The following is a 22045-nucleotide window of genomic DNA, read 5'->3' on the forward strand; positions in this document are numbered from 1 at the left end:
AAATTTTAAAGATGAAAAATATATATACTTATGATTTTTGAATAACCAAGATAGGAATATATACAATTAAAGTTAAACTGTTACACGAGATCCAAGAAGGGAAAAAAAAACAGCAACTAAATGGTTACCTCCACAGTACTTAGAATATTATAATTATTATCTGTGTAATAAAAATTAAATGAATTAATGTATCATTAGGAGTATATATTTATAATTCAACGCTTAGGTTGTTCAATATGCTAAAAATTCTTGGACTCATTGCTATAAACATACTGTCATTTTTTATTATAAATTGTATGCTGTAGCACTATCCTCCCATTGTTCATCGGTTTGCTCGAGTGGGCACCAGTAACAACTCCATTGTGAGACTGTTTTTGGCATATCGAATATGCCATGGGTAGCTTGCCAGCCTCTGCCCTGTGGGCGGGATACTCTCGGTAGCTTGCTGGGCTCTCCGAAAGGGATGGAGTAATCAAACCCAGGTCAGTTGCATGCAAGGCAAAAGCCCTACCTGCTGTGCTATCGCTCCAGCCCAAATTGTGTATGTAGATAAAAAAAAATGCATTTCAGAAAATAACACCAGTAGTCACACTGTAAGTGCAAAGAAGTGCAGGAATTTAAATTTATGACTATCTGACTTGACACAGTCTTTTAACAAATTGTCTAAAAATATGAAATTGATGGTCGCTAGATGCAAACTCAGAAATAAACTAGTATTTTTTTCTGATTGATTCAGTGAATAAGTTTTTGATCAGTCAATATTGTTGGACTATAATTCTAAGCATTTTAAGAAGTAACTTTGGTTTGTCCTTTCTGTTACTCCCCACCCCCCAACACCACCACCACCATCACCTGCAGGGACCTTAGGTTTATTGAGTTACACCCACCACAGCAACAGAGGCACACTCAAGTCCATCAGGGGACTCCCAAATACTCTGTGTTTATCCTTAACTTTTCCTCTGTGCTCTTCTTCTCCTGTTAATCACAAATATCCAGAAATCAGGCCTGAAGGTCAAGTCTTCTGAGGGCTCTGGGTTTTGTTTATGTAAGTGAAATACTGCTTCCCTCTTTCCTTTATTTCCTTTACATAGTTGATTTTAGGTTAATGTCCTTTTTGTATAGACACAGAAAGACATTCAATGCTATGTTTTTATATCTTGGTAGTTAATTGACTCTGAATAATGTTTACCTGAGCATCTGTCATATTTCTTGATGTTAGCCTTAGTTGCCCTTATTTCCTAACACTAAACACAAAAGGTCTCATGGAGGGACTTGGGTTGACCTAGAGCAAGCTGCAAGCTACCATGGTTTCAAGAAAGGAGCAGGCTAAGCGCCATAGGAATTAGTTAAGAATACAGGCATGGAACAAACTGACATGACCCAAAAAGAAGTGACTGAATAAGGTACCTGTTGGGGTTAGGAAAAATTAACCTGGCCTGAGGACTTTAATCTGGAATATATAGCTGGATGTGCCCAGGAAGAGCCACACTTTAAGATAAATATGTCACTTAACTGTGTTCATACAAAATGACTACAAATATCATGAAAAGTAAATGTAATATAATTACTTAAATACATTCCTAGCAAAGGAAAGGAGAAAGCAACAGAGCTTAGCTGGAATTCTGCCCTTAGGCAGATCTCCTAAGACTTTTAAAAAGTTTTAACAGCTATCATCACTGTATCACTGTATCACTGTCATTTGGTTGTTCATCAATTTACTCGAGCGAGTGCCAGTAACGTCTCTATTCATCCCAACCCTGAGATTTTAGCGAGTCTCCTTACTCGTCTTTTCCAACGATTAGAGGCTCTTTTGGGGTCAGGGGAATGAGACCTGTTATAGTTACTGGTTTTGGAATATCATAAATTTTTGGCTAACATAAATGCTTAAAACCTAAACTTTGTTAACCAGATAAATTATGGGCTGGATGTAGCTCAAGTGGTAGAACACACACCTTGCACTTCTAAGTAAAAGCTAAGCAGTATGTCAGAACAAAGTTCTAGAAGATAAAGAAAACTATAAAGAGAATGAAGAGAAAATTAAATTAGATCTTAGCTATGGAGATTTAGGAGGCATAAGTGCTTGTAGAAACTAATAGATTTCTATGGAAAATGTGTTGAGTGTCCTTGAATGAAAATATTGAACTATAAAGCAGCTATTCATTTTCTTTCATGTTTCTTTCATCGTAAGTAAAATTCTGTTAAGTAACAGAAAAGTAGAAGTATTTTTTAAGTATATAGGTTTATGACATTAGTAACTTTTTTTATGTTAACATGACGTTTTGTGAAATGGTATAAAATCTGCTCCAACCCTACTTTCATATAATTCTGCATATTTCATTATTATTTTTCTTTATTGTCATAAAAATAAAAGCAATAATTAAATACAGGATGAAGTTAAAATTAGATGCAATGAATAACAAAGAAAAGTGTTACCTAGGTTAATCTTGTCTAAAATAAATATAAAAGACAATTACATTATCTTTCACCTTCAAAAGTATTAGAAATGTCATTCACTGAACAAATCGAAGGCTCATATGGTTTCTTAATATGCTAACTGAAAAACTGACTAATTGTTTGGTATTAATCAACTGATAGCTGAATTTACAGGAATAAAACTATATATGTATAAGGAAACATTTCTAATACTGTGTAAGTGTATAAAGTGACCAGAATTTTAATGAATACATGTGTTTAAATATATATGTTTTCAAGTTTTTATGTTGCCTAATCATCAAAGAGAATTCAAATTTAATCATTTTAAGGATATAATCTTTCCAGTACTAATCAATTAATGTCATCAACATTAATCAACTATTTATTCTGATTAATAGTTGTATTTATTCATTTTGCTTTTAGGATTTTTTTTTTTTTGCCTTTTTTGAGGGTTGGGATTTGATCCACACCTTCAGGGCTTAGGGATCCACTCCCTCAGGGTTTACGGTGCTCAGGGCTTACTCCTGTATTTATGCTCAGGGATCACTCCTGGATGATCTCAGGGACCATATGTGCTTCCAGAGGTCAAATCTGGGTCGGCTATATATTACATAAATACCTTAACCCCTATCCCACCTCTCCATTAATTTCATTTGTTTGACTTTTTTTAGCTAAGCATAGAGTTTGCAGTCAATTATAGAAAGATAGAAGATTAGTCATTTTGAAAGTATGAAATCAAATACCATATATCTAATGATATTCAGCAAAAACATAAGCTAATGGTAATTAATCATTTTATGTTTAAACAATGGTTAAATTAAAGGTCTTAGTATTTATATCCCATTTAGAAATTTAAAGATTCCATAAATGAAGGCATATTATTAAAAGGTTAAAAATAATCTTTAATTTTTTTCTAGGATTAGAACTGTTTAACATATAAACATATGATATATGAGTTGAATGGCAGATAGGACAAGTCTGAAAATGTTCTTGTAGCAACATTGTAACTTGTATGAGCTACCACATATTTATATTAGTTCTTTATGTGCAAAGTTTTGTATGCTGTAGGAACTCACCCATTTTTCATTGAAATAAATTCTTTGACCTCTATTTCATTTTATGATTTATAAAGGAAAACATGTATATTTTTGTTTATCATATATATTTGTACCATGCAATTCTCTATAAATGTATACATTTATGGTTTTCCACAATTTATTTCTCTGTTGGTTCTCCTGTCTGAAAAGTTTCCTTTAATATATAAAAATAAAAATATAAATACAGCCCCTTGATTGGCATTCCATGTTCTGAGGTTAAATTTATTTTTTCTGAAAAATTAAATTTATGTTTTTATAACTACAGGTAATTTTTTATAGCTGTTACCTCAAAATTTTTAATTGACCTAATCTGTCATATTTCTTAATCCTATAATCAGATTACTTTCTTTCCATTATTTTGTTTTATTTCAGAATAATTTATGAACAAAATTATACCCCAAACTTAAAATCTGTAGGAACTTTATGAATTTATACTTGAGAATCCTGCATGAAAGAGGGTTTCATATGAACATAAAAGAAACACATTTATTTTAGTTTGAACAGCAAGCATAGTGATCACATATTTTTCACCTACCTCAAACAGATCATGTTTAGCTGACATGACTGTGGGTTCCATAAAATTAATCCCTGACCTGAATTTTTCTAACTGCAGCAGTGTCAGCTTTCTATTAATAGGCTTTTATCCAGCAGAAGTTTCCTTGTGTGTGCAAATCAAGGAAGGAAAAGGATGCTCCTTCCAAAGCAGGACAAGACTTCCTGATTTTAGAACCAAGGGAATCTTAAAAAAAACAAATAGTAACAACAAAAAACACCTCTTTTTTAAAAAATTGAATCACTGTGGCATACACAGTTACAAATCTTTCATGATCAGGTTTCAGTCATATAATTTTCCACCACCCACCCCTCCACCAGTGTACATTTGCCACCACTGATGTCCCCATTATCTTTCCCACCACTCCCACCCCACCTCCCAGCCTGCTTCTATGGTAGGCACTATGGTTTGCAATACAGATACCGAGAGACCATCATGTCTAACCCTTTACCCACTTTCAACACATATCTGCCATCCAGATGGATCCTCTCCAATCATCATTGTCATAGCAGTCCCTTCCCTATCCCAAACACCATCTCCCTCAGCACTTGAGGCAGGCATCTAATCATGGACCAGTCCTCCTGGCCTTTGTTTCTACTATCCTTGGGTGTTAGTCTCATACTCTGCTTTTTATATCCCACAATTGAGAGCAATCATTTTATATCTGTCCTCTTTTTCTGACTCATTTCACTCTGCGTGATACTCCCCATGTCTTTCCATTTATAAGCAAACTTCATTACTTCATTTTGTTTCTAACTGCTGTATGGTATTTAATTGTGTAGATATACCACAGTTTCTTTAACCAGTGGTTTGGTTTGGTAGCCACCTGACCGCTCTCAGGACTTACCTCTGGCTTTGAGCTCAGGGCTCACTTCTGATGGGGGTCAGGGGACCTTATGTGGTGCTGGGAAAAGCACACAGCAGCTGCAAGGCAAGTGCCCTACGGGCTTTACTATGGCTCAAATTCCTAAGGGAACCTTTTTAAAGAAGTTTCATTTATACCCTTCTAGACAGTGTACATGATATACCCTACATATTGTGTATAGGTAAGTAGGCAAATGCTATTGATTAGAGGACAAATCACAATTTGTGTTTCAAAAATGGTCATAAATTAGAATGAAAAAGATTAATTGTAGAGATTAAGGAAGATTAAATGCCATAGAACCATGACCCTCTTAACCAAGTCAAACTTTCAGTTATTTATTTGTTCAAACAACACAAGTAAAATAAGTGTCTTCTGACTTTTCTCATTATTTTTGGGAGAATACTATATATTAGAAATTCTATTTATTGTAAGAAATTCAGCACACATTTTACTGAAAGAATAGCCTACTTGTTAATGTACTAGTTTTCCCAATAATAAGCCCTGTTACCTTGAAAAAGGAGTTTTTTTATATTGTCAGGTTTATTTATTACATGAAACAATATACTTTTAAACATTTCATAAAGATTAATTTCTCCATCTTTTTTATATTAATTTTAGGAATTCTATTAAGGGAAACTATGCCCCTTACTGGATAGGAAAGTTTTACAGTAATCAGATAGATATTGTCATAGTAGTAATGTACTCCTGCTATGTAAATTACCAACAACATGAGCCAGAAAGATTACAGAGTCAAGTGCTTGCCTTGTATGCGACTAGCTGGGGTTCAATCCCTGGCACTGCATATGGTCCCATGAGCCAGGAGTGCACCTTAAGAACAGTGTTAGGATTAAGCCCTGAGAATCACTGTGTGTGACCCCTCAAAAATATCTTACCAAGAACTTAATGACTTTAACACAATGCATTTATTTGAACTATTATGTGACTTGACTTGGGCTGGAGTGATAGCACAGCGGTAGGGTGTTTGCCTTGCATGCAGCTAGCCTGGCCGAGCAGAGTTCAATTTTTCCGCCCCTCTGAGAGAGCCCGGCAAGCTGCGGAGCGTATCCGCACGGCAAAGCCTGGCAAGCTCCCAGTGACGTATTCCATATGACAAACACAGTAACAGCAAAATCTCAAAAATGGAGACTTACTGGGCCCGCTCGAGCAAATGGATAAACAACGGGAGGACAGTGTTTGACAGTGGACAGTATGTGACTTAGAAATCCAACATGCTTTCACTGGGCTAAAATAAAAGTGTCTGCAAGGCAATGTTCCTCCTTAAGTTGCTGAGGAAGATCTTTTCCCTGTTCAATTTCTACAGGCTACCACATTCTCAAATTGTGACTCCTTTCTCCATCTTTAGAAATAATTGTGACTCAGATAGAGAAGGGAACACCAAATAAAGGTGTTGGGAGGATCCTCCCAGGATGGGAGAAGCATGCTGTAGTAGACTATAGACCAAACAGATTGTCACCCATTGCCTCTTTTGCAAACCACAGAACCCAATAAGAGAGAAAGAACAAAAGGGAATGCCCTGCCAGAGAGGCAGGGTGGGATGGGGGGGATGGAGTGGGAGGGATACTGGGATCCGTGGTGGTGGGAAATGGGCACTGGTGGAGGGATGGGTATTTCATCATTGTATAATTGAAACACAAGCACAAAAATGTGTAAGTCTGCAACTGTACCTCATGATGTCTCACTATTAAAAATTAAAAAATAAATGAATTAATTAATTAATTAAAAAATAAATAGTTAGAAATCTGAAAAAAAAAAGAAAGAATTGTGACTGGACAAGTCCTGATATTACATCTTCTCTGATTCACTCTTGAGAGAGTTCTCTTTTAAGGACCCAACTAGATAAAGGGTCCTTATCTTCACTTCTCTTTTCTTCTCTCTAGATAAGATCTCTTATCTATCTTAACTTTTGTAGATAAGAATTCTATTTCTTTTCCCTATCTTTCATCTAATAATATCTAAATTTCTTTTGTCATTTGGGTACTGGATATTTGAGCAGGGATGGAGTCATTATTTCTGTACTCCATAGCTGATGTCTTGCCACTTTTGTCAATCGGCACAGTGTGAACACTTTTTTATGCAAGGTGCTACTTAGGACTGCTCAGTGAAGTTGAGCAACGTGGGTGATCTTACCCAATGAACATTGCTGAAATTCTATGGCCTACTCCAAGAACATTATTTAAGTCTGCTTAAAACAAAAGTAAAATAAAATGAAATAAAAAAAAAAAGAGCACAGGGTTGTCCTCTACTAGATTAAGAGGTTAAAAACATAGCAATTATTAATCAAAATTGACTTTATTGATTTATTTTCTGATAAGTCTATTTCCTAGTCCTTTAAGTCTTATTGGATTAAGTAATATGAAATGAATTTATTATATGCTTGCCAAGGAAGATTCTGAGGTGGGAAGGAACCTTGGAACACTGGTGGAGAAAAGGAGACATTGGTAGTAGGATTAGTATTGGAACATTGTGTGCCTGAAACAACTCTATTATAAATAGCTTTAAATCACAGTGTCTCAATAAATATTCCTAAAACCAAACAAAACATAAAGTCCACAAACTTTCCAAACAGGATGGTACTTGAGAATATGCTTCAGTGAGTCTACTAATAGTAGTAATTTTTTTATCTTCTATTTCTTTTTCCTCTGTTTTCCTTTCTTCCTCCTTCTTTCTCCTCCTTTATATTTTTATATTTTAATAAACACATCTTCAATAAATGAGATATATTTTTAGCAGTTGTTATATTTTAAAATTTTGAGTAAAGAAATGAATGCCTGATACAGTTTTCCCACTTCCTGCTCCCCCCCACCATTACATTCAGTCACATAAAACTATGTCCTGAAGCAAATATAAACCTACATTTTCTCAGAAATAGTTGTATAGATTTTAACAGGCATGGATTTAGCAATTCTAAACAGGTGAGAACAACAAGCAAGAATCTGATCGTATTCACCAATGTTAGTAAAGAGCAAAATGTGAGAGCAAGGAGATGATGAGAATGATGTAGGTATCACATAGGGTTGCTCATAAAAGGACCAAAAGATCCATTTCAAATATGGCTTATTCATACAACAGAAGAGTTGGTACAAATTGTTGATTGCAAACTCAGCTTGATTCATTTGTCTTAATTCTTTTATTATGTCAGGAATGGAGAATTTGTTAAAAGTTTATATGCAATTAAGTGAAATTTTGCATTTTGCATGCATCAGGACTGTCTGAAAGGCTCCCAGAATGCAGATTTTAGGCCCCACTTTCACTATTTGTAATTCAGAGAGTCAGGTATCCTTCCTAATAAGTAATGTAACTGGAGGTAAATATACCTGATAAATTTACAGATGCTGATTATGTGCTGAGTAGTGACCTTAGTTTGAGAACCATGGGTTCAAGAGATTGCAATTGTTAAGAGTTTTTTTAAAAATCATTGTACCAACAAAGTTTATATGCATTCTCATGTTTCAACTTGAAATTGATGAAAATTGAATAAAAATAATTGGGGCAGAGTTTGTGGCTCAAGAGGTATCACATATGCCTTGGACCTGCACAGCTCTGGCTTTAACTCTTGTCACCACATGATCCCTGGAGTATGATCTACAATGGCACCGGATCTCTGAACCTGCTAGAAATGCTTTTAAAAAAAATAAAGATTATCTCTTGTATCTTTGGTCTTAGTAATTTTCATAAATAATATTTCTCATTTTTGTTTTCATAGGTAATAAAATATGAGTAAAAATCCCCTATTCTATTTTCTCCTCACTACATGGAGGTGATTAAACTTTCTTATACCATCACAACACCCAAAAGGAGAGAGAGAACAAAAGGGAATGCCCTGCCACAGAGGCAGGGTGGGATGGAGGGGATGGGGGTGGGAGGGATACTGGGATCATTGGTGGTGGGAAATGGGCACTGGTGGAGGGATGGGTATTTGATCGTTGTATAATTGAAACCCAAGCACAAAAATTTGTAAATCTACAACTGTACCTCATGGTGTTTCACTAATAAAAATTAAAAAAAAAAGTAAAATAATAAAAATAAACCCAAAGGAAAAAAAACTTTCTACACCAATGGACTATGCCTTATTTTAATTGGATATAGATTATGTTTTAGAGTTTTTGGTCACAAAGTGAATGCAAAATAGATAAAATTAAATTTCTGAAGCAACTAAACTTTTAAAAGAGTAAATTTTAATCTACTAGTGGTAAGAATGGGAACCAATTAAGTATTTCCTGGGTTAAATTATAGGTATGTATTAATGAATGTCACTAAAGTCTTTGAATAGGACTTGGCAACAATTCTAAACAGGTGAGAACAACAAACAAGAATCTGATTGTATTCACCAGTTCTAGTAAAGAGAAAAATGTGAGAACAAGGAGATGATGAGAATGAGAATACATAGTATGATGAGAACTAGGAGATTTATAATAAATATTTGTTCAATAATTGCTTTTTTTGTTGGTTTTTTAGGGGGAAACACAGCTCATGATGCTCAGGGGTTGCTTATTCCTGGCTTTTAACTCAGCAATTACTCCTGGTGGTGTTTGGTGGACCTGATGGGATTCTGGGGATAGAATCCAGGTAGACTTTGTGCAAGGCAAGCACTCCACCTACTGTACTTTCTCTGGTCTCAGTAATTGCTTTCTTTGGCCAGATCATCAATTCTTAAGTTGATGTAGTATCTGAAATAGGTTATTTTGAGGATTACACACAAATCTTTCAGAATTCTTTATTGTGCTACTCATCCTCTCCCTAGTCCTCATAATATTTATTTCAAGTAGCTAGTGGGGCTAATTAGTTTCTACTGGAAATCAGTAGAAATCATTTCTAGTAAACAGATCATAGTATTCTACCATCTATTCATGTATTTAACTAGATTTAAGTGATGACATTAATACTACTACCCAACTTGAGGGTGTAATGTGTCTTGTTCATATTGAGTTCACTTTTTTTTTAACACAGTGTACAATGCCATGATGTAAATATGCATTGATTAAGAACCATAGAATTTGAAGTTAAGGGAAGAGTAATGATCATTGCAGTATGGTTCCTAATAGCCCTTATTGAAAAAAATGCAGTGGATAAATAGATTATGACATTAATTAAGTGGACTACTGTGCAGCATGACAAAATATCATAAGCCACAAACAACATGCAATGAAATAAATGACTTATGCAGACAGTGTCGAATTAATGCATCAAGATGTAGAATGCGTGCGGTGTGGTTCCATTTATATAAAAAGTAAACTTGGCATAACTAAACTATACTGTTTATAGATGTGAAAGTCATACAACTCATAATGCAAAGCAAGAATACTGTTATCAAAAATAGTAGGATGATGGTTTCCTGTGTGGGAAGCACTGGAGAAGGAGGCTTGATTGAGAAGTAAAACCAGTCAGTAGGTGGGAAGATGTGCACATGCTTCAGATGTGATGGAAATATTACTTCCTGACCTGAGTGTTGGTTATGTAGATGTCAAAGTCATTTATATTTAATAAATTATTTACTTATGTGATTTATGCAGCTTTAAGTGCCTATGTAGAAAAGCATTTAAAAACTGTGAAAATCACATTTTTTCCTTCTTTTCTTGTTCTTTCTTCTATAATTTCCATCTCTGATTCTTCTATTACTGCTATGCTGGAGGCTGCACACATGACTGCGGTACATAGATCACACTGCTGAAAAGCAAGCCCATGCCTCTTGCATTTGAGGCAGGTGTTATACAGTTATATGCTGAGGCACATTTTTTGTCCCCATATAGTCTTTTAAACACTGAGCCACTAATGTGACTGGTTATTTGAAAGCCAAGTAGAACAATGTTATTCAAAATTGCCCCAGTTATCTAATTATTTCTGTCTTGGTTGATAGAATTTTTGTTAATTTTGATGCAAGGTGCAGTGTTACTTACACAACTTAATTTAAGTGAGTTCCTAGATAATTAGAAAACTTGTTTCTCATATTGGTTAATATTATGAAGGATTAAAGAATCATAGAAGCACTCCAACAGACATGCAGAGTGCAACATGCTATAATATAAGGTGACTATCAAGTAAAGAAATGTAATCTACCCTCATTTGTTATTTAGTTTCTGGAAAACTTTGTGAGACAATTTTGTAAAGTACTGTCTTTCAGTTTATCCATCAAAGCTCCTTCCACCTGTGCCTCTCCTCAAATTATGCTGTCACTTCTCAACTCATTAGCTCAAGTACACATAAAATAAGCCATCACCTTTCACTGATTTCTCTCAAGAGGGAATTGTGAATCTCTTTACCTAACACGTCTTTAAAGTTATCTTTCCCCCCTTCATGTCATAGAATTATAAGTAGCAAATAAAGCAGACAAATAAAATTACATTTCTATAAGGATTTTATTTTATAAAATGTGTTTATCTTTGAGCTATATTAGCATACTGTTTAAATGATAACTGACCTGGGCTGGAGAGATAGCATAGTATATTTAACCTGTGTCTTGCACAAAGCTGAATCCAGTTCTATCCACAGAAAACCATATGTTCCTACAGAATTCACTATGAGTGATCTCTGTGCAGAAGCAGAGGCAGGAGTAAGCACTGAATACCACAAAAAACAAACAAAAAAACTGATGTGCTCCTCAAAATGGTAAGTGACTGGAAAATATTAAAATCTCTCTCAAAACTCAAATATCCTCTGTTGACTTAAGAATCTCCTGTGTGAAATTGGAAGGTGACTAAAATCCGGGTTTCTCATAGTTTAATAATTTAACCATACTTAAAAAAACATTAGCACCTATCTTTACATCTGTACTGGGTTTTTATTGGTTGTTGCTAGAGTGTGATTTGGAATCCTTACAGAAAAAATTTTGGCAGTATTTGTGGGTCAAAATTATGAGTGTACTGAATGTTAATTTTCTTCAATGCTAGTTGTAGAAAGACCTCTCCAGAAAATGATTCTGCCCCAAATTTCATCTTTTATTTTTTATTCCCTACAGAGTATAAGGCTAAAACAATTCATTGGAAAGAATGTTATATATTTACTAAGTGAATTAATTGAAACCTTAAGGATTAAGAAAGCTGGTAGAACTTGAAACCTTTCTTTTTTCATTTATGTCCCTGCTATTTTACTTAGAAATATTCTTCAGACAGTCCTTGATCATCTAAGGTAATCTAATTATCTATTTCTCATATTTCCATAATATATACTCATCTATATGTAAGCATCTAAATATGTGTGCAAATTCATTCTATGACTATTTCATACTCATAAATATTTTGTACTTTAATAAGTAAGTAAGTAAGTAAAGGCCCTCCCGTTGATCGTCGATTTGCTCGAGCGGGCCCAGTAATGTCTCCATTGGAGACTTTGTTGTTACTGTGTACTTTAATGTTCAGCAATGCAATCTAAAGAATATATCTAACATTTTTTCATGTAGTTTTATCTGCATTTTAGAAGACTTGGAACTGGTAGATTTGTATGATATCATTATATATTCATCTTTTTGTAAAGCCTATGGGCTGGAGCGATAGCACAGTGGTAGGGCGTTCGCTTTACAAGCGGCCAACATGGCCGACCCAAGTTCGCTTCCTCCGCCCCTCTCGGAGAGCCCGGCAAGCTACCGAGAGTATTCGATATGCCAGACACAGTAACAACAAAGTCTCCAATGGAGACGTTACTGGGCCCGCTCGAGAAAATCGACGATCAACGGGAGGGCCTTTACCTTTACCTTTAAAGCCTATAGTTATTATACACATTTCAAATACTATTCTCAGATCTAACACTTTAGAGAAAATACTTCAAGTATTAAAGGTCAAATATCTAAACGATTAATTGATGTATTTAAGGATATAAGCAATGTCGCCATCCATAAGCAAATGACAGAGATGGAAAGGTGGAATACCACGTTCCTAAACAACTAAGTATTAAAACTATGTTACTCAAAATACAGGGATCCCTATTATACATTAGTTATAAGTCATTCTTGCCAAGATCTGCATGACATTCTAAATCAAGGAAACTGGGTGGGAAGTGGATGGTAAAACTGGCTCTACCTAATTAGTGATAGACTTCTTAATATAATACTATCTTTAGAATTTATTTTTACCACTGATTTCTCATCATTTATCTGAAAAATAAAATTAAGTTTTGCTTGCTGGTATTTTATTTTTTGGCAATGAAATGAAAATGAAGCTCTTTACGTAAAAACTAGCATATTTGGGACTGCCAAGTGTATTGATTGCTGAAAATACAAATAGTGGGAGATTACTTACACTGAAAGAGAAAAAATACTTGGGATCAAATGAAAAATCAGTTCAAGCAAATATGAAACATGAGATATCCAAACTTTGCAACACTGTAGCACTAGGGTGTCCATTCAAATAAAAATGCAGTATTTAGCCTAAGGTCTAGACCAATGTCTTAGTCATATAAGTGTACCTTCACTCCAAGGACTATTAATTATTGCTTATCACCTTTCTCTTTTTACTTCATATCTACATTGAAAAAGCCTACTGCTAATCTCCTCAGTCCTCGACTATTTCATTTTTCCAGCATTGGCATGTGCACTGCAAAGTATCAGTGTAATAATGTAACCATGAATATAAGCATAACCTTGCTCAATTCAATACCTAAAACGTAAAAATATAAAATAGAAAGTCATGTTTGAATATCTTTCCTGTCTTCATTTCCATGATTGCTATTTCATTTTTCTTTATGAGTTTTCAATTAATTATACTAGAGTTATGGATCTTGTTTTTTTCAACTTTGGGTCTCCAATATCTGCTATTCAGTTTGGTATAAAAGGTCCTAAGAAAAAAAGTCAACTGAATTTCTGACACAATGTTCTTTTTAAAATCTCTTACACGGGGACTGGAGCGATAGTACAAAGGGTAGGACATTTGCCTTGCACACAGCCAACCCAGTTTGATTCCCAGCATCCCATATGTTCTTCAAAGCACCACCAGGAGTAAGTAAATCCTGAGTACATGAGACAGGAGTAACCACTGAGCATTGCCTAGTGTGAGCCAAAAAGCAAAAAATAAAATAAAATCTCTTATACTAGTACAGGAGGTACTTGCATTCAGTGAATCAAATTTGAGCCCTAACACAACATATGGTTCCTCAACCACTAGCAGGGGTCACTCCTGAGCACAGAGCCAGAAATAACCCCTGAGAACTGCCAACTGTATCTCTGCCAAATAAAATAATTTAAAGTCTCCTAAAATATTAAAAGTTTAGATTGTTATTAATAATAAATTCTAAGGCTTTCCGGCTCGGCCATGGCTCCAGAAGCACAAGGACTTAATGCACAGCCTGGCAGCTTGTGGCAGAAAATTGAATGGACTATGCATCAATCCATGCCACCATGCCTGCCTAAAAGGGAAAGGGTGTTGCTCCCTTCTGCCTTTTCCGCTCTGGACAGCAAGATGGTGGCCGCCTCGGAGCATTTTGGAAAGCCAGGTATGAGCTGGTCATGACGGGGTGACTGAAACCTCATGGGAAGGGGGGCGTTCCTGGCTCGTCCTTCACGCCCTACCGAGGTCACAAGTTGCCCCCCACGAGCGTCTCTCTGGCACAGCCATGGCTCTAGAGCCACAGAAACCAATCTTATAATTATCTGACTCTCGGCAAAAATACTTCCAGGCTTAATAAGTAAAATATCAGAAATCCAAAAACGCGCGGCCGCTAATTCGGCCACGTGTCATCATTTGGTTCTTGTAACTAGCTGTAGAAAACAAATTATTTCATAATGCCTTTTCAGCAGGTCTGATTTTGGGGTGTCAACTCTAAATAATAATGGTGCATCTTTTGTCAAAATAATGAATTTAATCAAAGTAGATAAAGTGTTAACTAGAATTCATCTGCCTCACAGGCATTGGGAGGGTCGGGAGGGGGATATATTGGGGTTCTTGGTGGTGAAAAATAAGTACTGGTGAAGGGAAATGTGTTTGATGATTGCATGGCCAAGACTTAAACCTGAAAGCTTTGTAACTTTTCCTACAGTGATTCAATAAATAAATAAATTAATTAAAAATAATAATAAATTCTAATTTTTTCTTGCACTTCAAATAAAAGTATATTGTTTGTTTTAAATGCAGCACCTAATTTAAATTCACAAGCTTGGAACTTTACCATACTCAAATCACTTATAGATTTCATAGTATACTCTTTTGCTCCCAAGAAAATTAAGCTTAAGTTAAATAACCATGGACAAAAATAGCAGCTCCGGCACTGAATGTCCAGGAAGTGTCATATTGTATTTACCGTTTTTGTCCTGACACTATCAGATTTCTATCACAAACAAAATTTTCTTAAAGATATAATGATTTTATTTTAAAAGGTAAATTTCCCAGCAAATTCTTGCTAAATATGTATTTGGAAAGTGTTACTAAGTGGAAACATTTTCTCTCATCCAATGCTCACCTGTGTCCTATAAGATTTTTAAAATTAAGTTTTAATGCTAAAGACACTTTTTTAAGACCCTTTTTTTGTTCTCTCCACATTTCAGTGGCTTTGTGAGAAATATAGGACTGATAGCTCAAATGAGTAACAAGGCTATGACTAGTCTACCTCGAGTTCTAGCCACGTGGTGCCTGAATTAAGTCAAGTGTTCCTATGAAAAGCAGTTTGCTGATCACAATTTATCTTAGTTTAAATTGGTTGAAAAATCACAACTTTAAGCTTATTAAATCAAGACAACATGTCTTTCCCCGATACTAAGCTAAAAGATATTGAATCCTATATACCTAAATGTAACATTAAGTATGTTATAACTGTGGTGAGCTCTGTGGTTTCTGAGGAAACCACTCATGTATCCAGCAAAGATGCTCACAATATCTTAAAATTTTTGTGCATCTGACTCCTTGACTTCAGGTATGGAGAAATGGAGATGTTTGATGTTCAGAGGGCATCATTTTCAGAGAAGAACAGGCCTTTATTCATTACACATTTCAAGGAGATTCTTTTTAACTTGCTTTGAAGATGGAAACTAGTATCACTTTGGCCCAGAAATTTCATCTGTCTGCATAATCCTCACTTTGGGGTAAAGCCTGTTTATATTACACTCAAATAGACTTCCTATCAGAAACTAGGTAGACACTCATATTACCCAGAGAAAATAAGAACTGGGGAAAGCAAAAACTTAATTTTGACATATCTTCCTAGAAGTTAAAGTTGAATGCAGACTCCATCAACTAAGTGATTGCACGGTGTTAATGCATAGCTACTCGATAACAGCTTTTCCCTAGTTTGCTCTCTTTAAATGTGTTGTTTTAGATAATACGCATCTTAAATATATTAAGCATGTCCCCAAAGAATTTTATTTTGTTTAAAGGAGGAAATAAAAAAATAGTTTAAATTCCAACTATGCACAACTATTATATCCAGAAGCTTAGCTGTAAAATCTTAACAATCTATGCATCCTATTTCAAATAGATATATTTAACCCAAAGGTCAATGTAGATGATTTTAAATTGTTTAGTTGCACCATTTTGTGTTTCTTTCATAGTAAATATTGTTAGCTTATTAAAAATTAATACAAAGAGCATAAAAAGTTTTAAATCTCTAAAGATCCCTAAGCCTTTAGTAAAATAGCTGAATAGCCTCAATATATTGCTGCACTGTAAAAGTGGAATTATTTTTAGATAACAGTCACAATCTTGTGGAAAGTTAAAAAAATCTTTAAGCTAAGAAAATAACAATTACCAAGGTTGCAGTGTTCTTAAGAGGTGGGAAGAGATACCACTAAAATTTAAACTACAAGAAAAGCATCTAAATGGAACGAAGCTAATCTTGAATCTACTAAGATGGATCTGCCATTTAATTTCACTACAGGTTTTACATCCTGGATGCTTTTTGTTTTTAATTCTTAATAAGTAGTTGAACTTTTCTTATTCAAATTCTCAAAATATATTTTTGCATAGAAACACATGTGGTCAAACATATGCTGTCATTGGTAGCTGAAAGTTCAAATGAATCTCAGAAAGAGAAGCTAAGTGTGGCACTTATCCAGGAATATTTGAGCCTCTTCAAGAAGGTAAGAAACTATTTATAGCTCTAACCCAAAGTGTTTGTGTATGATCCAATCATCTGTCTGATCTAATCTATAAAAGGCATCATATACTAAGTGACTGATCCTAACATAGACTTCATTAATCTCTAATTTAGTATCAACCTTGCTATTAATTTCACAAATTAAGAGGAAATTATTTTAAATAACTCCAGATCAAAGATCTGAGTGTATATTCTAGTGGCCCCATATAATGTCATTTAAATGCAAGCAAATTTTAACTTCTCCAAACTACAGTTTCCTTTATAGAAATAATTATATTAAGAGTATCTATTTTGGTCATCTGAACAGTTAAGTAAGTGATCATAAAGATCGATTAATACTCTGCTTGAAATCCAATATTTTAGAAACATATATTCTTACTATCATGGTTTTATGATTGCCTGTATTAATTTAACAGAGATTCAGAGGTATCATTTCTTCAAAATACTTTGTGATTCAGCTTTGCTCTGATCTAGCCCATTTAATGCTCTGTACCTGTTTTGCAATTTCATATGTAGCTTTCTTTCATCTGACAAATCAGGTAACCTATCTTGGAACATGGAGTGGAAATCTATCTGAAGAACTTGGTAAAGTTTATGGATATGCTCAATATTATACAGCTGATTAGCCTATGGGCTATGCTATTGCTGGTAAGAATTATATCCTCCCATGATTATTATTATGAGACATGTCATCTCTATTAGACTTAGTATTAAAAGCATTGTGATGAGGGTCTAGGGACATAATACAGCAGATAGAACACTTGCCCTGCATGTGACTGGCCTGAGTTCATTTCTCAGTACTCTGTAAAGATGGTCCCCTGAGCACTACCAAACTTGGAGTAAAGAATACGAAAACAAAACTAAATAGAAAAGCAAAAATTGTCATGATAAATGTGAATTGGATCTTAAGAGCATTCTCTAAGCTCGTACTTTTTTAAAAAATAGTTTTTTTCTTTTATTTAATTAAAGTACAGTCACTCATGAAGTTATTGGTAGTTCAGTTTTAGGCATACATTGTTTCAACATCATACCACACAACTAGTGTTACTTCTCTCCATCAGTGTTTCCACACTACTTCCCTCTGCCACCACCAGAGTTACACATAGTGGGGAAAGTACCTACTGGTTACCCTTAAGACTGCTTTAGTGCTTACATTAAAATAATGCATGCAAAGTGATAGAACAAAAAATATAGCAGATGAGAGGAAATACTATCAAGGATGGAAGAAATATGACCCAGTGTTAAAGTACACGTCTTGAGAAAGACTGAACGGATATTTTAGCAGAGATGCAAAAAGTGAGATTTATGAAGATAAAATGAATGGTATAGTAGAGCACTCTGCAGAAATGTGTGAATAATAACAGTGATTCTGGTATTAGTCTTAAATTTTAGGTGCATATAAGTTTACAACCTGATTTCTATTGGCTCAATATGATTACTAAATCATTACAAAAAAGATAAAAGCATCTAATTGATGTTTAGATGACTTTGATTTCATGAGCTGACAAAGGCCAGTAAACAGAAAATGATAGTAACTCAGAAACTGAATGCTGTTTTAATAATTTTGTTTATTAACAATTAAACTATTTTATAACAGAAGACTCCAGTAGGTCTTCTAAGAACCATTTTAAATCCTTGGGGCAGGGGGTGGGAGGTGGGAAGACAGAAATTAAGCTCTATTTCATAATCAAGAACTCTCCTGTAAAATGTTCTATGAATCAAATTCAAAGGTCTACAGATCATAATCCACAGGCAAGCCAAAACTCGGTTGGCCAAAAGACCTTCTAAATCAGCCAACAGTCTATGCCTTGTGTATAGATATATAAATATGCTCATAAGTATGTTTATAAATTGCAAAAGGATAAGCAAGGTATGTATATAGGTACCTCTCCTTAAGACAGACCTAAGACTACGTGATGCAGAAAAAGAAAGGGAAAAAACTGTATTTTATTAGTGAATCCTGAGTTAAATGTAGTAAAGAGTGAACCTAATATCCTCTTATGGAAAAGAAAAAAAACACAAACTATGTGGGGAAAAAAATCTGGCTTCTAATCATGGCCATGCTGTAGCCTTATACAAGGCAGAGACACTGAACTGCAGTCTCTATTTTTGAAAAATAAAGTTAACAGTGCTAAATTAATTGAATTGTTTGGGGTATAAGTAAATAAAAACACATAAAGCAAAATACTTGATAAAAAGAAATACACATAAAGTCCTGAGTAAAATACCTGATAAAAAGAAATCTTTCTGTAATGATTTTTATTTTTCAGCAGGAACTATCAGAAAATGTGAGGCATTTTCCTTCTTAAATACTAGAGATAACTCTGTGTCCATACAAATGTCTACCTAAAGAGCCGACTACATGCTATAATTTTTGGCTGTCTAATGAAAAGCAACGTAGTGCAATATTGAGCATGGAAACTGTCGAGAGCAACACCTGTCTGATTTCCTTCAGGCTGTCAGAAGCAAAGTTTAGATCCGCCTCCCAAAATTTTACCCCAAGAAGAACCAGATTGTGTTTATATTCACAATGTCTTAATTACTTAAAAGGTTTCTTGTATTTTAAGAAGAATTTACATAGATATACCTCATGTATGTATAATGATTACCACCATGGTCAAAAATAAAAAATTGAATTTCAGCTATGACAATGACTCCCAGAAGATGAATTGCATAAAAGATACTTGTTTTTATATAGAATTCATAGTTTCCATGGAAGAAGAGAAATATCTTTGAAAAGAATAGTGGCTCTGACATTCATTTGCTTGACTTTGTAAGTCTTGCTAAGTTAATAGTGATTTTTTTTGGGGGGGATGGGGGTTGTTGTAGCATTTTAAACCTTGTCACTATATATTCATAGTAACAAAAAGAAATGAGTTTTTGTGGGAAAGTTATACTTTAAATTGCACGTAAAACTCACACGTGTACATGTAGTCTAATTAGAAAGACAATTATAATTAAGATCTTCATTTTGAAAAATCACACGGCAAAAATGCTGAAAATTACTTTTCTGTTTAGACAGCAAATGCAGTCATTTAAGTTTATTATGATCTTTCCCATGTAAGCCTTGTATGCTATCAGCCATATGCTACATGACCATATCTATTTATAGAGGTGTGGATGACAACTATTAACTAGTAGGGCCTTTGACACAACAAAGAACAGTTTTCACATACAAACTGCATAGGAACCTCTCGTTCTCTGACACACAGATTCATAGATTTCTCGGCTCCCAAACCCACTTCTCTGTCCACATACTGGATCTTAGATCATGACAATTACTGAAAGCAACATTTTAAGTCAACACGTTGACTGTCAGTTAATTGTCAATTTCCACCTTACCCCACTAGCTGATACAATCGGAAAATGGTAGCAGTACCTTCAGCTGTGATCTCAGTCATGATGGTTGGAGTAAGGAAAAGGCAAGTGAAAAGGTCCCGTCAAGTGGCAATTTAAAGAATACTTGAGGATTGGAGAACTCTGGGGGTTCTGTGTGAAAACGTGAGGGCTCTGCGTCTTCTTTTTGCTGGCTGTTTCTGCTGCTCCTTTGTTGTCCTGTTGAACTTTGTCTCTTCTCTGCAGAGTTCTCCCCCTGGAAACAACCTGAGCCCTTTCCAAGCGCACTTGTGGCTCAGCAGAAGTATCAGCTTCTGCTTGAACAAAAATAGCCTCATCTCCCTAGGCTAGACTCTTCAGCACATTTTTTTTTGTCACTCTAGATGGAGAGAGAGAGAGAGAGAGAGAGAGAGAGAGAGAGAGAGAGAGAGAGAGAGAGAGAGAGAGAGAGAGAGAGAACAAGTTCTCCAGCTTCCGAAAGAAATAGGGGGGAAAAAAAAGAAAAAAAAGGGGAGGAAGGGGGTAAAAGCTCTAGAGAATACTGTCTAAACCCCCGCAGTTTCCTAAGATAATTACAGATCTTGGGGTCTATACTGAGAACATGAAATAAAGAGTTGAAAGTAATCTTATCTGTGATAGCTCAGATTTATTCTTAGTGCCCTTAATGCTCAGAACATTCCTTTATCCCTATTTGGATATAGGGGAGGGTCCTATAATGTCTATGAGCCTCAAAGAAGAGGAAGGTAATTGTAACTCATTTTCCCCAAGTTGACTCCTTATTGGTTTAAATCCAATTAGCAAGCACAGTTATTTTTATAAGGCTACATTTAAAATTGCAACTATTAAATTCTAAAGCTTTCTTGGAAGAGATTAAAATTTTCCCATCACTTGCCAATGAGAAATATGTCATGTGAAGTTACACTGACACCTGAGAACTAATGAATTACTAGCATTGTCATTCCTTTAAGTATGAAAACAGAGTACTTGAGATTATCTATACATTAACAAAAAATAGGAGAGGTGGGATTTGCATAACATTTAGAAATCCAGACCACATTTTAGCAAAAGACTGCAACTTTTCCTTGTATCTATTTTAAAAAAATAAAACAGACTCATATCAGCTAACAATTAACCAAATTGGCTGATTAGCATTTCACCTTCCCACTCCTAGACAGGTGTTAATGAGCAGAGAAATATTCAATAGTGTTTGGAAGGATAAGGAGAATCAAAGGGCATTGATAATCACTTAAAGCTAGCCTATCTTTGAATAATCAAGGGTTGCCTATGCTTATCTTTTATTTTCCTCCCATATTTAAAACCCAAAATATGTGCCTTTAAAATTTTACCATTCACTTGCTATCTTTGGTGATCTAAACATCTTGAATTTGTAGAAATTTATGATAAATAAAGCAAAGTTATTTATATTCTTGTAATATTTGTGACATAATAGACCGGCAGAGTCATATCCAATAGCTTTCTTCCTGTCAGTCTTTCTGACTTTGTTGTTCCAATTCTTTGCACATCAGGAAGTTCTCTTATATTAGCTGGATAAATAGTAAGTGAGCAATCTTAATAACTCACAAAGGAGGAAATAACGCTAGGAAACACTGCATTTTTATGTAAGTATTTACATAAAATGACTTCCAACCCAAGCACTGGAACAAGAGTGTTATTTTATATTTTGTTTTGGGGGCCACACCCAGTGGTGTTCATGCTTACTCCTGGCTCTGT

General features: G+C 34.9%; 1 protein-coding gene across 8 annotated transcripts in view; it reads right to left on the bottom strand.

The window, feature by feature from the left end:
* TRDN (triadin) overlaps nucleotides 1-20701 on the bottom strand; it is a 426217-nt gene extending 405516 nt beyond the window's left edge. For all 8 annotated transcript variants that reach the window (XM_056125005.1, XM_056124999.1, XM_056125002.1 and 5 more), the window contains exon 1: nucleotides 20358-20701. In XM_056125005.1, coding sequence (XP_055980980.1) covers nucleotides 20358-20379 — 22 coding nt within the window. In that variant the 5' untranslated portion in view covers nucleotides 20380-20701. The remainder of the gene's footprint in view (nucleotides 1-20357) is intronic.
* Nucleotides 20702-22045: the final 1344 nt, after the last annotated feature.

The sequence above is a fragment of the Sorex fumeus genome, unplaced genomic scaffold (genome assembly GCF_029834395.1).
Source record: "Sorex fumeus unplaced genomic scaffold, SorFum_2.1 ptg000054l, whole genome shotgun sequence".
NCBI classification, from domain to species: Eukaryota; Metazoa; Chordata; class Mammalia; order Eulipotyphla; family Soricidae; genus Sorex; species Sorex fumeus.